General features: G+C 41.7%; 1 protein-coding gene across 6 annotated transcripts in view; it reads left to right on the top strand.

Moving 5' to 3' along the window:
* Positions 1 to 12608, top strand: part of LOC110521825 (microtubule-associated serine/threonine-protein kinase 2) — a 167918-nt gene that overhangs the window by 38037 nt on the left and 117273 nt on the right. For 3 of the 6 annotated variants that reach the window (XM_036969236.1, XM_036969237.1, XM_036969235.1), the window contains exons 2-3: positions 232 to 355; positions 1113 to 1307. The exons of the other annotated variants lie outside the window; for them this stretch is intronic. In XM_036969236.1, coding sequence (XP_036825131.1) covers positions 306 to 355; positions 1113 to 1307 — 245 coding nt within the window. In that variant the 5' untranslated portion in view covers positions 232 to 305. The remainder of the gene's footprint in view (positions 1 to 231; positions 356 to 1112; positions 1308 to 12608) is intronic. 6 annotated transcript variants of the gene reach the window in all.

The following is a 12608-nucleotide window of genomic DNA, read 5'->3' as shown; positions in this document are numbered from 1 at the left end:
ACAGTCCGCCCCCCTAGGCCTCTTAAGATTGACAGCTTGATTTTGGATTGTGTTACACACACACCATTACTCACTCATACACACAAGTGTGCCTGCACACACACATAGACACACACAGTTACGTATACTCATTGTGTGTTATGAAGGACTGGTCAGTGAGGGCTTTGTAGTGTTTTGTTTTGAGAGGAGGTGAGCGGTCAGCTCATTGGCCAGCATGGCTTTGATTGACAGGAGGCAGAGTCCACTGGAGCAACACTGACTTTCACCCTGAGCCCACCCCTTGCTTTACCGTTGCCATTGGAAACATGATGAAGAGGAGGAAGGAGAGGCCAGGAGCTCCCGACCTGCGCATGCAGTAAGACACACTCACACACACACTGACCACAAAGGGTTAACTGACCCTACTGTATGCGTGTGAGTCTCTGCCCTTTTTGTTGTGGAGCTGTAGTTCTGAGAGTAGAGTGATGGGCCCGGCAGCGTCGGTTTACACCCCCTCCGACACATACAGTGCACACACACAGCCGCGGAAACACAGATCAGCACTCAGGCTGAGCGGAAAAACTGGAGGAGAGGTGGAGGAAAGTGAGGAGGTAAAGAAAGGGGGAAGATTAGGAGGAGAGGTTAGAGGAGAGGGAAATCCTACATTCGCAGAGGGGGGTGGGGGGGTAATTTGCCAGGTTACTGCCCAGTCATACACGCATACACAGTCATATACACACAGCAGGCTGCTGCCAGGGTTATATTCTCACACATTCTGGTCACTCGCCAGGAGGTCCAGACCTGTTTTAGACTAGTCCCATATGGCTCCTCTCTACCCAGCCTGCCAACAGCCCTGCCTTTCCAAGTGTTAACGCCCAGTCCGTACCAGCCTCAGAGCAGAAGGCTGAGTGATCCACTGCCTGAGTACACAGCCAAGCTTTTGCTTTCTTTATCAAAGCTTGTATGGAATGAAGTTAGGCTAGTTACTAGTCGTACAATAGTTAGTGTTGGTGGTGATTGTGTGGCGATTTTTAAACCCCACTGTTGTTCATCAGACAGTACTCTCACCTTCCCACTATTCTTCCCCTCCATTTCCTCCTTCATCCCATCTGCCCGTCCGTGGCGAACTGTAGAATCTGGCCGGCCGCTCAGCACCGCTGCCATGGCAACACCAGCCTCCTGCAGCACCTGCTCTCTCCCACCTCACTCCCTCCCTCCTTCCACACCTCCTCCTCCCAGCCCTCCCTCCTCCTCTACTCCACCTCTGCCCACCCAGAGGGCCCACTATCAGCCCCTGTCCACCAGGTGGTAAACCCCTTCCTCTGGAGGTAAGACTGGCTGGGTCTGTGTGTCGACTGGTGTTGGTATGGGTAGTACTGGCATGTGTTTATGACCCGGTCCCTTAACTCCGAGAGTAACAGTTCCCTTAAAGGACAACTCCGCCGCTTTTAACATTTGGTTTGTTATTATTAAGTATTTAGTGATATGTTACACAGGTTTAGTGTAATTGTATGATTTCATGCCTATTGACTGTGTAGTGATGAGCTAAACCGGGAACTTGCTTCTCTGTGACGTCTCTGATCCCAGAGATGACTAATACAAGAAATTATGGACAGTCATTTTCAACGATCTATATAACTCCTTGCTATATGTTGTTCTGTTTGTCTTTGTCTAATAACATCTGTAAATATTTTATCCATTGTGCCCTTTCCAAATAGTCTATATTTTCAGTCTGAGAGACTAGGATTCCGTAATGATTTGCCTGTAAATGCCGTAATAAATGTTGTGTTCTTCTAACAGCCTACATGTTGTTTGGACTGTTGTTTAAGGCAGTCACCAAGATGAAATGTAGTTGTTGTTGTTGAAACACTATTATTTTTGATGTAGCAGTTGGGCTAGCTAGCATGCTAACTAGATACAGTAACTCTGTGTTATGGTTTGCGTAGGTAGTTAGCATCTAAATTTGAAATATTTTGAAGTGTATTGCAGTTGATTGGTGACAAGGACAAGGGCATGAACATATATTCAGCACGACATTCATGCAAGCATTACAGTATATTTACAAGCCAAAAGTAATGTGAAATGCACTCATTACTTGTGACATAAGCAATATATTTAGACTAAGCTTCGTCTGGGCTTGATAGCCAGCTAGGGAGATGAAATGCACCCTGGGAATCATGGTATGCTGTAGACTTAGGCAATACAGAAGCTTCAAAATGACAAAAACAAGGAATCGTGCAGTATGACTAACAAAAACAATACAACCTCAAAATGTGTATCAATTCTTAAGTAGTGCATAGTAATTGGTTAGAAAGTGTCAGAATTGTCCTTTAAGACATGTGTGTACATGTGTCTGTTGAGGAGTGTGAGAGGGAGACAGAGGGAGAGTGTACTAATACCAAACAAGAAACTAGCTGATAGCACTCTAATGTTACAGGCCCTCTCATAAAAGGCATCACATTCTGTGTGTTTAAGACCTTGAGTATGTGTGTTCGGACTAGGTACAGTAAGCATGTGTGTGTTTGTAAAGCAGAGTCAGCTTAGTTGTACTACTGAATCACTACACACAACCTATTCGTGCAGTAGTGACTATGTAGAGACTTGTAGGGATTGTGTTGCTCAAGATACTCAAGTGGAGTTTTGTTGTCGTGTTCAGCAGGAAAACAGTACTGTTTCAGTAGTAAGTAGAGATTTGTACTACTTGATGTTGGAAGTAAATAAGTAGTCCAAACACTACAGCTTTACTGCACAGGAATGTCTGTAGCAGTGGATCCCAAACTTTTTATTGTCCCGTACCCCTTCAAAACATTCAACCTCCAGCTGCGTACCTCCTCTAGCACCAGGGTCAGCACACTCTCAAATTGTTGTGTGCCATCATTGTGAGCCTGCCACACACACACACACACACTATACGATACATTTATTAAACATAAGAATGAGTGTGAGTTTTTGTCACAACCCGGCTCGTGGGAAGTGACAAGGAGCTCTTATAGGACCAGGGGACATATAATAATATAATAATAATCAATCATTTTGCTCTTTATTTAGCCATCTTACATATAAAACTGTATTTGTTCATTGAAAATTGTGAATAACTTACCACAGGTTATTGTGAAGGGTGTGCTTGAAAGGATGGATGCACATAACTCTGTAATGTTGGGTTGTGTTGGAGAGAGTCTCAGTCTTAAATCATTTTCCACACACAGTCTGTTGCCTGTATTTAGTTTTCATGCTAGTGAGGGATGAGAATCCACTCTCACATAGGTACGTGGTTGCAAAGATCATCAGTGTCTTAACAGCACGATTTGCCAAGACAGAACCCCTTGTTGCAATTTCGATGAGGCTCTCTTGTCCAGATATTGGCAAGTGGACTGGAGGCAGGACATGAAAGGAATAACGAATCCAGTTGTTTGTGTCATCCATTTCGGGAAAGTACCTCACTCAGGTGCTTCACTATATCACATTTGACATTGTCCGTAAGCTTGAGTTCATTTGCACACAAAAAATCATACAATGAAGGAAAGACGTGTGTGTTGTCCTTGTTAATGCAGACCGAGAAGAGCTCCAACTTCTTAATCGTAGCCTGAATTTTTTCCCGTACATTGAATATAGTTGCAGAGAGTCGCTGTAATCCTAGATTCAGATCATTCAGGTGAGATAAAACATCACCCAGATAGGCCAGTCGTGTGAGAAACTCATCATCATGCAAGCGGTCAGACAAGTGAAAACTATGGTCAGTAAAAAAACTTTAAGCTCGTCTCTCAATTAAAAAAAAAACGTGTCAATACTTTGCCCCTTGATAACCAGCGCACTTCTGTATGTTGTAAAAACGTTAGCAATTGCTTGCACGCTCGTTACCACTCCACTATGTCTCCCTGTCATGGGTTTTGCACCATCAGTACAGATACCAACACACAAAGCTGTCCAGTACGTTACAAATATCCTCTCATGTTGTCCTGGTTTCATGGGTTTTGCAGAAGAGGATGTCTTCCTTAATGGACCCCCCCCCCCCCATGAACGTAACATATACCAGGAGCTGTGCCAGGCCTGTTGACACATCCAGCTGTAACGCATAGAATTCACTGGCTTGTATGTGAAGCAGTAATTGTTGAAACAAAACATGCCAATTTGAAAGATAAGCCACGGGAGGTTTTTGAGCGAGAATTAAGACGACTTTCGAATATTAAGACATGTATAAAAGCAACAGATACCATTAATAAGAACGGGCTAGAAGCGTATGGTGAGCTACCGAGTGGCTAGGACAAGGCAAGCCCAATACTATTGTGGAGGACTTAGGTCCAACGTCTCTGTCTGTTGTTCCGTGCTTTCCCGGGTAAGGGGGCAGTAGCTCTTCGGCTGCATCAGATTCACAACTGTCAGTGTCCATGCTAGCTGGGCTAACCACAAATGTAGAATTACTGATGCTAGCATTGGGATGTGCTCGTGGAAGCAGAACAACTTGTTTCGTCGACAGGTGCAGGTGTAGTACTGCTGGTAGTAGCAGTACTACCAGTAGAGCTGGTATGCGTCTCTATGGACGCAGGCCTTCATTTGTTTAACCATTTATCCTTTTTCGAGCAAACGGAATGAGCAGCAGCTATGTTTGGCTACATACGGACCGTTAGTATAATTCCGGCGAGAGAGTAACGGTTAATGTGATTGGATGTTAACTATTTGACTAGGCTACCTGCATTTGACATTGTGTTGCTATTTCACTGAATACTAGATGCTTTAACTTTATTTTTGCCGGTGAAACAAGCCTAAAAAAAACTCACCCAAATGTATAGCCCTGTTGGAAAATATAAATGGACTGTTTGAAAATGTGAATCACATTTGTATTTGGCATACCCCCGACAGCATTGGGGTACATGTACCCCAGTTTGAGAATACCTGGTCTATAGCAATCAGGTAGCGCTTTTTACTACTCGATGTAGGTTGTAAATAAGTATCACAACACTATAGCCAGATAAAACAGGAAGTAGTTGGCTGTAGGACAATCCTGAATGTAGTCATCTTCCGTCCTTTGTCATCCTGTCTGTCATAGCTATTATGCTGACACCATCTGTACGTTTGACTTTCCTATATGTTTAATGAATACTTTCATGTCTTTGTTATTTTTTTTTGTATAACTTTTTAACACAAACGATTGCTAGCCAAAACAGTCTTAGCTGTTATCCATTGTCATAGAGATCGCTGTCATTGTTGGGGCGGCAGGTAGCCTGGTGGTTAGAGTGTTGGGCTGGTAACTGAAAGGATACTGGATCGAATCCCTGAGCTGACAAGGTCAAAATCTGTCGTTCTGCCCCTGAACAAGGCAGTTAACCCACTGTACCCTGGTAGGCATGGAGGGTCAGTCCTTGCATCTAATGCTCTGTCTGTTAATCTGAGAGTGGTTACATATATAATTTAATCATATTATTATATGTAGTAGAACGTGATGGGTTAGAAGAAGCCTACATAACCAACCCATAAAGTAATATTTAACATCCATATATGGCCAGCTGTGTAAACTTTAACATTGATTTATCCTGCAATAGATGTTGTTCAATTGGTAACATACATTTTTGTATTTTTCTAATGTCTCTTCAGGGGAAAGTAATCTAAAAGTAATGGAATGTAATCAGATTATGTTACTTTCATTTAGAAAGTAACCTACCCAACCCTGCTAATAAGTATGTGTGTTTGTATGCAAATGTACAGTATATTCATATTGGTATACTTACCCATTCTACTTACCTCTTAACCTGTTGCCAAGGAGGCTCTCAACATAAGAAGTCTGGAGGCCGTTGTTTATGAGATTAACATTGTTTATCAAATGTTTTTCTGTGTTGTTTTATGTGACCTCTGTCAGCAGATGATTGGTAACGGCTTATAATTGGTTGTCTCTTCTGCTTGTCTTTATTTTCTGAAAGGTTATGTGGTGGAGAAATGTGGCTGCAACACAAAAGAGGATCTGAAGATAGTTAAATCAAAGCTGAATGAAGACAAGGCCTCAAAGGGATTAAGAGAAAAGTGTAAATATTTAATAGGTATTTAATAATAAATAAATACAATTATGGTAATACATTTTTTGGGTATAAGCGTGTAATTTCTTCTTTGGTGATACAGCTACAGTTAGAACAATTAGGAAATAAAATGTGCACTAGTCCACTAGTGACACCGTAGTAAAACAGCAAGACGTCAATAGTGGTTTTGAGTTGGCAAACAGAAGTGAATGTTTTCGATAGTAATTCAAAAGGGTTTATGTAGGAAATGAAAAAGTAGCAGCGGCAATTCAGTTGTGATCAGTAGTGACACAACACTACACACTCAGATGGCACGGCACTAGTAATTCAATAGGGATTGGGTAGACATACAGCAGTGACGTGTAGGCATTGTGTAGTAATTCAATAGGGATTGGGTAGACATACAGCAGTGACGTGTAGGCATTGTGTAGTAATTCTCAGTAGGTACACAGTAGTCATTAAGGGAGAATTATGTAGTGATAGTAGTGAAACGTCTCAATTTATCACCCATTACTACATAAATCGGTGTTGTGTAGATCAAAGGAGCTGATGTGGACTACAGGAAATGGAGGGAAGAGCACTCCCCCCCATACTCATCGACACACGGCTGTAGTGGAAATGAATCAAGAGCTTCAAGTTCCTCGGTGTCCAAAACACTAAGGAATTCTCATGGTCCACACACTCCAAGACAGTTGTGAAGAGGCCATGATAACACTTCTTCCCACTCAGGAAGCTAAAAAGATTTGGCATGATCCTCAAAAAGTTCTACAGCTGCACCATTGTGAGTCATCTTGATTGGCTGCATCGCCACTTGGTATGGCAACTGCTTTGACATCCAACTGCAAGGTGCTACAGAGGGTAGTGCGCATGGCCCTGCCATCCAGGCGCTCTAATGCCAGTCGGTGTCAGAGGAAGGCCCTAAAAATTGTCAGAAACTCCAGCCACCCAAGTCATAGACTGTTCTCTCTGCTACCTCACAGCAAGCGGTTCCGATGCACCAAGTCTGGAACCAACAGGACCTTGATCAGCTTCTACCCCTAAGCCATCTGACTGCTAAATTAGTTAGTCCAGGTAGCTATTGGCAGTGGTGAGTAAAAGTAAATGACTCAAGTAAAAGTGAAGGTCACCCAGTAAAATACTACTTGAGTAAAAGTCCAAAAGTATTTGCTTTTAAATAAGGAATTTTCTTTTAAATATACTTAAGTATCAAAAGTAAATGTAATTGCAAAAATATATTTCAGTATCCAAAGTAAAAGTACAAATAATAAAATGTTCTTAAATTAAGCCAGTCAGAAAGCTTCATTTTCGTGTGTTTTTTTTAATTTACGGATAGATGGACACGCTCCAACACTAAGATATCATTTACAAATGAGGGATGTGCTTAGTGAGTCCGCCAGATCAGAGGCGGTAGGGATGACCAGGGATGTTCTCTTGATAAGTGTGTGAATTAGACCATTTTCCTGTCTTGCTAAGCATTCAAAGTGTAACAAGTAGCAAGTAGGGGAGCTCACACAGAATCTGCATTGGTCTTTTTTGACTCATCGCATAGGCTGTTGCTACTGTTTATTATCTATCCTGTTGCCTAGTCACTTTATCGATACCTATATGTACATATAGGTGGCAGGTAGCCTAGCGGTTAGAGCGTTGGACTAGTAACCGGAAGGTTGCTAGATCGAATCCCAGAGCTGACAAGGTAAACATCTGTTGTTCTGCCCCTAAACAAGGCAGTTAACCCAGTGTTCCTAGGCTGGTATTGTTAATAAGAATTTGTTCTTAACTGACTTGCCTAGTTGAATAAAGGCATACAGTGCCATTGGAAAGTATTCAGACACCTTGACTTTTTCCACATTTTGTACGTTACAGCCTTATTCTAAAATGTATTAAATAGTTGTTTTGTCCTCATCAATCTACACACAATACCCCATAATGACAAAGCAAAAACAGGTTTTTAGAAATGTTTTGCTAATTTATTAAAAAAAAAATGAAATATCACATTTACATAAGTATTCAGAATCTTTACTCAGTACTTTGTTGAAGCACCTGTGGCAACGATTACATCTCCGAGTCTTCTTGGGTATGAAGCTACAAGCTTGGTACACCTGTATTTTGGGAGTTTCTCCCATTCTTCTCTACAGATGCTCTCAAGCTCTGTCAGGTTGGATGGAGAGCGTTCCCGCACAGCTATTTTCAGGTCTCTCCAGAGATGTTAGATCGGGTTCAAGTCCGGGCTCTTGCTTGGCCACTCACTTATGTTCAGAGACTCCTGCATTGTCTTGGCTGTGTGCTTAGGGTCGTTGTCCTGTTGGAAGGTGAACCTTCGCCCCAGTCTGAGGTCCTGAGCGCTCTGGAGCAGGTTTTCATCAAGGATCTCTCTGTACTATGCTCCGTTCATCTTTCCCTTGATCCTCACTAGTCTCCAAGTCCCTGCCGAAGAAAAACATCCACACAGCATGATGCTGCCACCACCATGCTTTACCATAGGGATGGTGCCAGGTGTGCTCCAGACGTGATGCTTGGCATTCAGACCAATGAGGTCAATCTTGGTTTCATCAGACCCTTAGGTGCCTTTTGGCAAACTCCAAGCGGAGTTTGCCAAAAAGCATCACTCTTTTAATGAAGAGTGACTTCTGTCTGGCCACTATACCATAAAGGCCTGATTGGTGGAGTGCTGCAGAGATGGTTGTCCATTTGGAAGGTTCTCCCATCTCCACAGGGGAACTCTAGAGCTCTGTCAGAGTGACCATTGGGTTCTTGATCACCTCCCTGACAAAGACCCTTTTCCCCAGATTGCTCAGAATGGCCGAGCGTCCAGCTCTAGGAAGAGTCTTGGTGATTCCAAACTTCTTCCGTTTAAAAATTATGGAGGCAACTGTTTTCTTTGGGACCTTCAATGCTGCAGATATTTTGGTACCCTTCCCCAGATCTGTGCCTTGACACAATCCTGTTTCGGAGCTCTACAGACAATTCCTTCGACCTCATGGCTTGGTTTTTGCTCTAACATGCACTGTCAACCTTATATAGACAGGTGTGTGCCTTTCCAAATCATGTCCAATCAATTGAATTTACCACAGGTGGACTCCAATCAAGTTGTAGAAACATCTCAAGGATAATCATTGGAAACAGGATGCAGCTGAGCTCAACTTTAAGTCTCATAGCCAAGGGTCTGAATACTTATGTAAATACCGTATTTCTGTTTTTTATGTTTAATACATTTGCAAACATTTCTTAGAACCTGCTTTTGCATAGTCATTATGGGCTATTGTGTGTAGATTGCTGACATGTTTTATTTTTTAAATCCGTTTTAGAATACGGCTGTAACGTAACAAAATGTGCCAAAAGTCAAGGGGTCTGAATACTTTCCGAAGGCACTGTATAGCCAGTACCACCACTGAGGTATATAATTAAAACCCACCCCAACTAGGGCTATCTGATATATGAAAACGATCACTAAAGTCAACAGGTAGCCTATTGTTGTGACGAAGATGCGTCCGTAGCAGATTGCTAAAAGATACTTTATATGGATAATATTAAAGTAGGCAGGGAACCCTGTTTTTGCCTGGCAAAATAGATCAAATTAAACAAGTGCTTTCTGGTTACTAATCTGGATATGTGCGCCGCCTATGTGCGCCAATGCTGATGACTGGTCAACAATCAAGACACGCAAGTTTTTGCTTCTGAAGCATAGATAAGATGTTTTTCAATCAAGAATTTGCTGCAATGCCATAGGCCTATGTTTGTGACCAGATTGAAGAAGTAAGGATATAAATATAAAATACAAATGGTAGGCTACAAATATGTTTGACAACACAGTACCAGTTCAACGTTTGGACACACCTACTCATTCAAGGGTTTTTCTTCTTTTTTTTTTACTATTTTCTATATTGTAGAATAATAGTGAAGACATCAAAACTATGAAATAATAACATAATGACCATCGTTATGTTTGGAGAAAAAAGGGGATGCTTGCAAGCCCGAAGAACAAAATTCCAACCGTGAAGCACGGGTGTGGCAGCATCATGTTGTGGGGGTGCTTTGCTGCAGGAGGGACTGGGGAACTTCACAAGATAGATGGCATCATGAGGGAGGAAAAGTATGTGGATATATTGAAGCAACATCTCAAGACATCAGTCAGGAAGTTAAAGCTTGGTCACAAATGGGTCTTTCAAATGGACAATGACCCCAAGCATTGTCCATTTTGTAGTTGTGGCAAAATGGTTTAAGGACAACAAAGTCAGGGTATTGGAGTGGCCATCACAAAGCCCTGACATGAATCATACAGAAAATATGTGGGCAGAACTGAAAAAGTGTGTACGTGCAAGGAGGCCTACAAACCTTACTCACCAGCTCTGTCAGGAGTAATGGGCCAAAATTCACCCAACTTATTGGAGGAAGCTTGTGGAAGGCTACCGAAATGTTTGACCCAATTTAACCAATTTAAAGACAATGCTACCAAATACTAATTGACCCACTGGGAATGTGATGAAAGAAATAAAAGCTGAAATAAATCACTCTCTACTATTAATGTGACATTTCACATTCTTAAAATAAAGGGGGGATCCTAACTGACCTAAGTCAGGGAATTGTTACTAGGATTAAATGTCAGGAATTGTGAAAAACTGAGTTTAAATTTATTTGGCTAAGGTGTATGTAAACTTCCAATTGTAATAGCACTCCAATTGTAATAGCACTCCAATTGTAATAGCACTCCAATTGTAATAGCACTCGCAGCTTTCCAATAAAACAAAATCTGAGACATTTATGATCTGTTTACATATATTTTAGAGGCTATTTATACTGTAAATGTGTTTAAAACCCATATAAGCTGTATTTATAATTATATCACAATATTTTAGGTTGACTATAATTCTATAACATAGTTTCTGATGCATAACATGCCTTACTTTTATTTTCCTGCATAAGTAAAATCAGGAAATGCATCCCCTAAGCCTCTACTGCCATTCATTCCAATTAGACTGGTTTTATATTTCTCCCCGACCAAGAATGTTGCCATTTTTTTGCCCATTTCTGTAACTTTAATGCTTGACATTTCCCATCTTGTAATTTAATAGGATCTCAATGATACTAACCTTGTATCCCATAGCAACATTGCATGTAGCGGTCAGGGCCTAACTAGACCACCGACTGCCCTTCTGCAGTACAGCCCGCCCATACAGGACCCGTTTAAAAGAAGTTTAAATACCTTCTTCGACCCTTGCCCCTGGAAATGATGTATGTTCTAAAAATCACACCGTCGAGGCTCACCCTTGACGAGTGAGGGCATCAAAGATGCTGGGTTTAAAGAGAATGTGAGGCGTGTTTCCCAATGAATCCAATGCAATGTGGACAGCAGAAGCTGTTGGGTACCGAGAGAATCAGGACACATGGATGATCACACATCCATTGCTCCTAATTTATTATAGAGGCTGCTTCACTGCTCGCAGACAGGCTGCTGCGATGTGGTCAAATTGGTTGCGGTTTGCCGGCATGATCTGCTATCTGTCCATCATTCTTATGGACTTATATGTGACTCACCACCTGGATTCTGTCTTATGTAGCAACATTTGAATTTCTGTTTTTACATAGTTAAAAGTAGAGACTCAGAGCTACAAAATGGTATATCATACACTGCATTTGAGGAAACAATGGGAAAGTAATTATGCTTTGAAAGTTGATCATCTTGTAAACTCACTTTTGAGAAAACCGTCTTTCAATGTTTGTTTTGGTACTAATATTGGAGAGCCCTATTTTGTCTACACCCATTCAGCATTGTTCACACCCTCTTAAGCCTTAGCCCCACCCATCTCTTTAAGGGTTGAGCCATCCGTTCTGTACAAACTTGCCGGCTACTTCCAGACATCTAAGAGAGAGAGAACAGTTCACTGATCATTACTCGCCCTATCGCTCTATCTGTTGTTTCGCGTTTAGAGCGCACTTATGTGTATAACGACCCAGCCAGCTAACGTTAGCTAGCTAACAGTACACTTGAAATGAAACCACTTTCTGTCAAAATTAGATGAGTAATTTCTGAAAATCTTACCAGTAAACATCATGGCTAGACTCGTCTCCTGTCTGATGCATGGTCTCCGTGCATGGTTGCCCTTAGTTTGACGATGTAATCAAGACTGGTGTTTCCTCCACCTCCTAAGCTATCATACTCGAATTCCACTGATTTCAAAACTCGGTCCTCCAGAAAGTGGAGAGCATACACATAACGTTAGCTAGTGAGCCAGCTAGTTAACAGTGCACTTTAAATTGAAACTTAGGTTTATGCAGTTTTACTATGCAATATATGTTTTTTAAAAGCCACGTTCGACCTGATTACCTAAACATACTAACCAATTCCAGTAGACAGACGCGTGCTATATGGTAGACCAATCCAAACTCATGTCTCGGCTTTTCCAGCCCACTCATTATCTCAGCCAATCATGACTAGCGGGAAGGTTGCTCACTTTTTCTGTGGCTAAACCAACTAGGCTTGTAACTTAACAATTTCATTCCTACAGATGGCATACAAGTTTGATAGTAAGGCACATGAAAGTTCACATGGTGGAGAAGGCATTTCTGCCACAAAAAAAAGCATTTTGATTAAAAATATATATTTTACATTCAAACAGCTCTCCTGTG

The sequence above is a fragment of the Oncorhynchus mykiss genome, chromosome 30 (assembly GCF_013265735.2).
Source record: "Oncorhynchus mykiss isolate Arlee chromosome 30, USDA_OmykA_1.1, whole genome shotgun sequence".
In the NCBI taxonomy this organism is placed as follows: Eukaryota; Metazoa; Chordata; class Actinopteri; order Salmoniformes; family Salmonidae; genus Oncorhynchus; species Oncorhynchus mykiss.
Note: the sequence above shows the minus strand (reverse complement) of the source record. Positions and strands in the feature narration are given on the sequence as shown.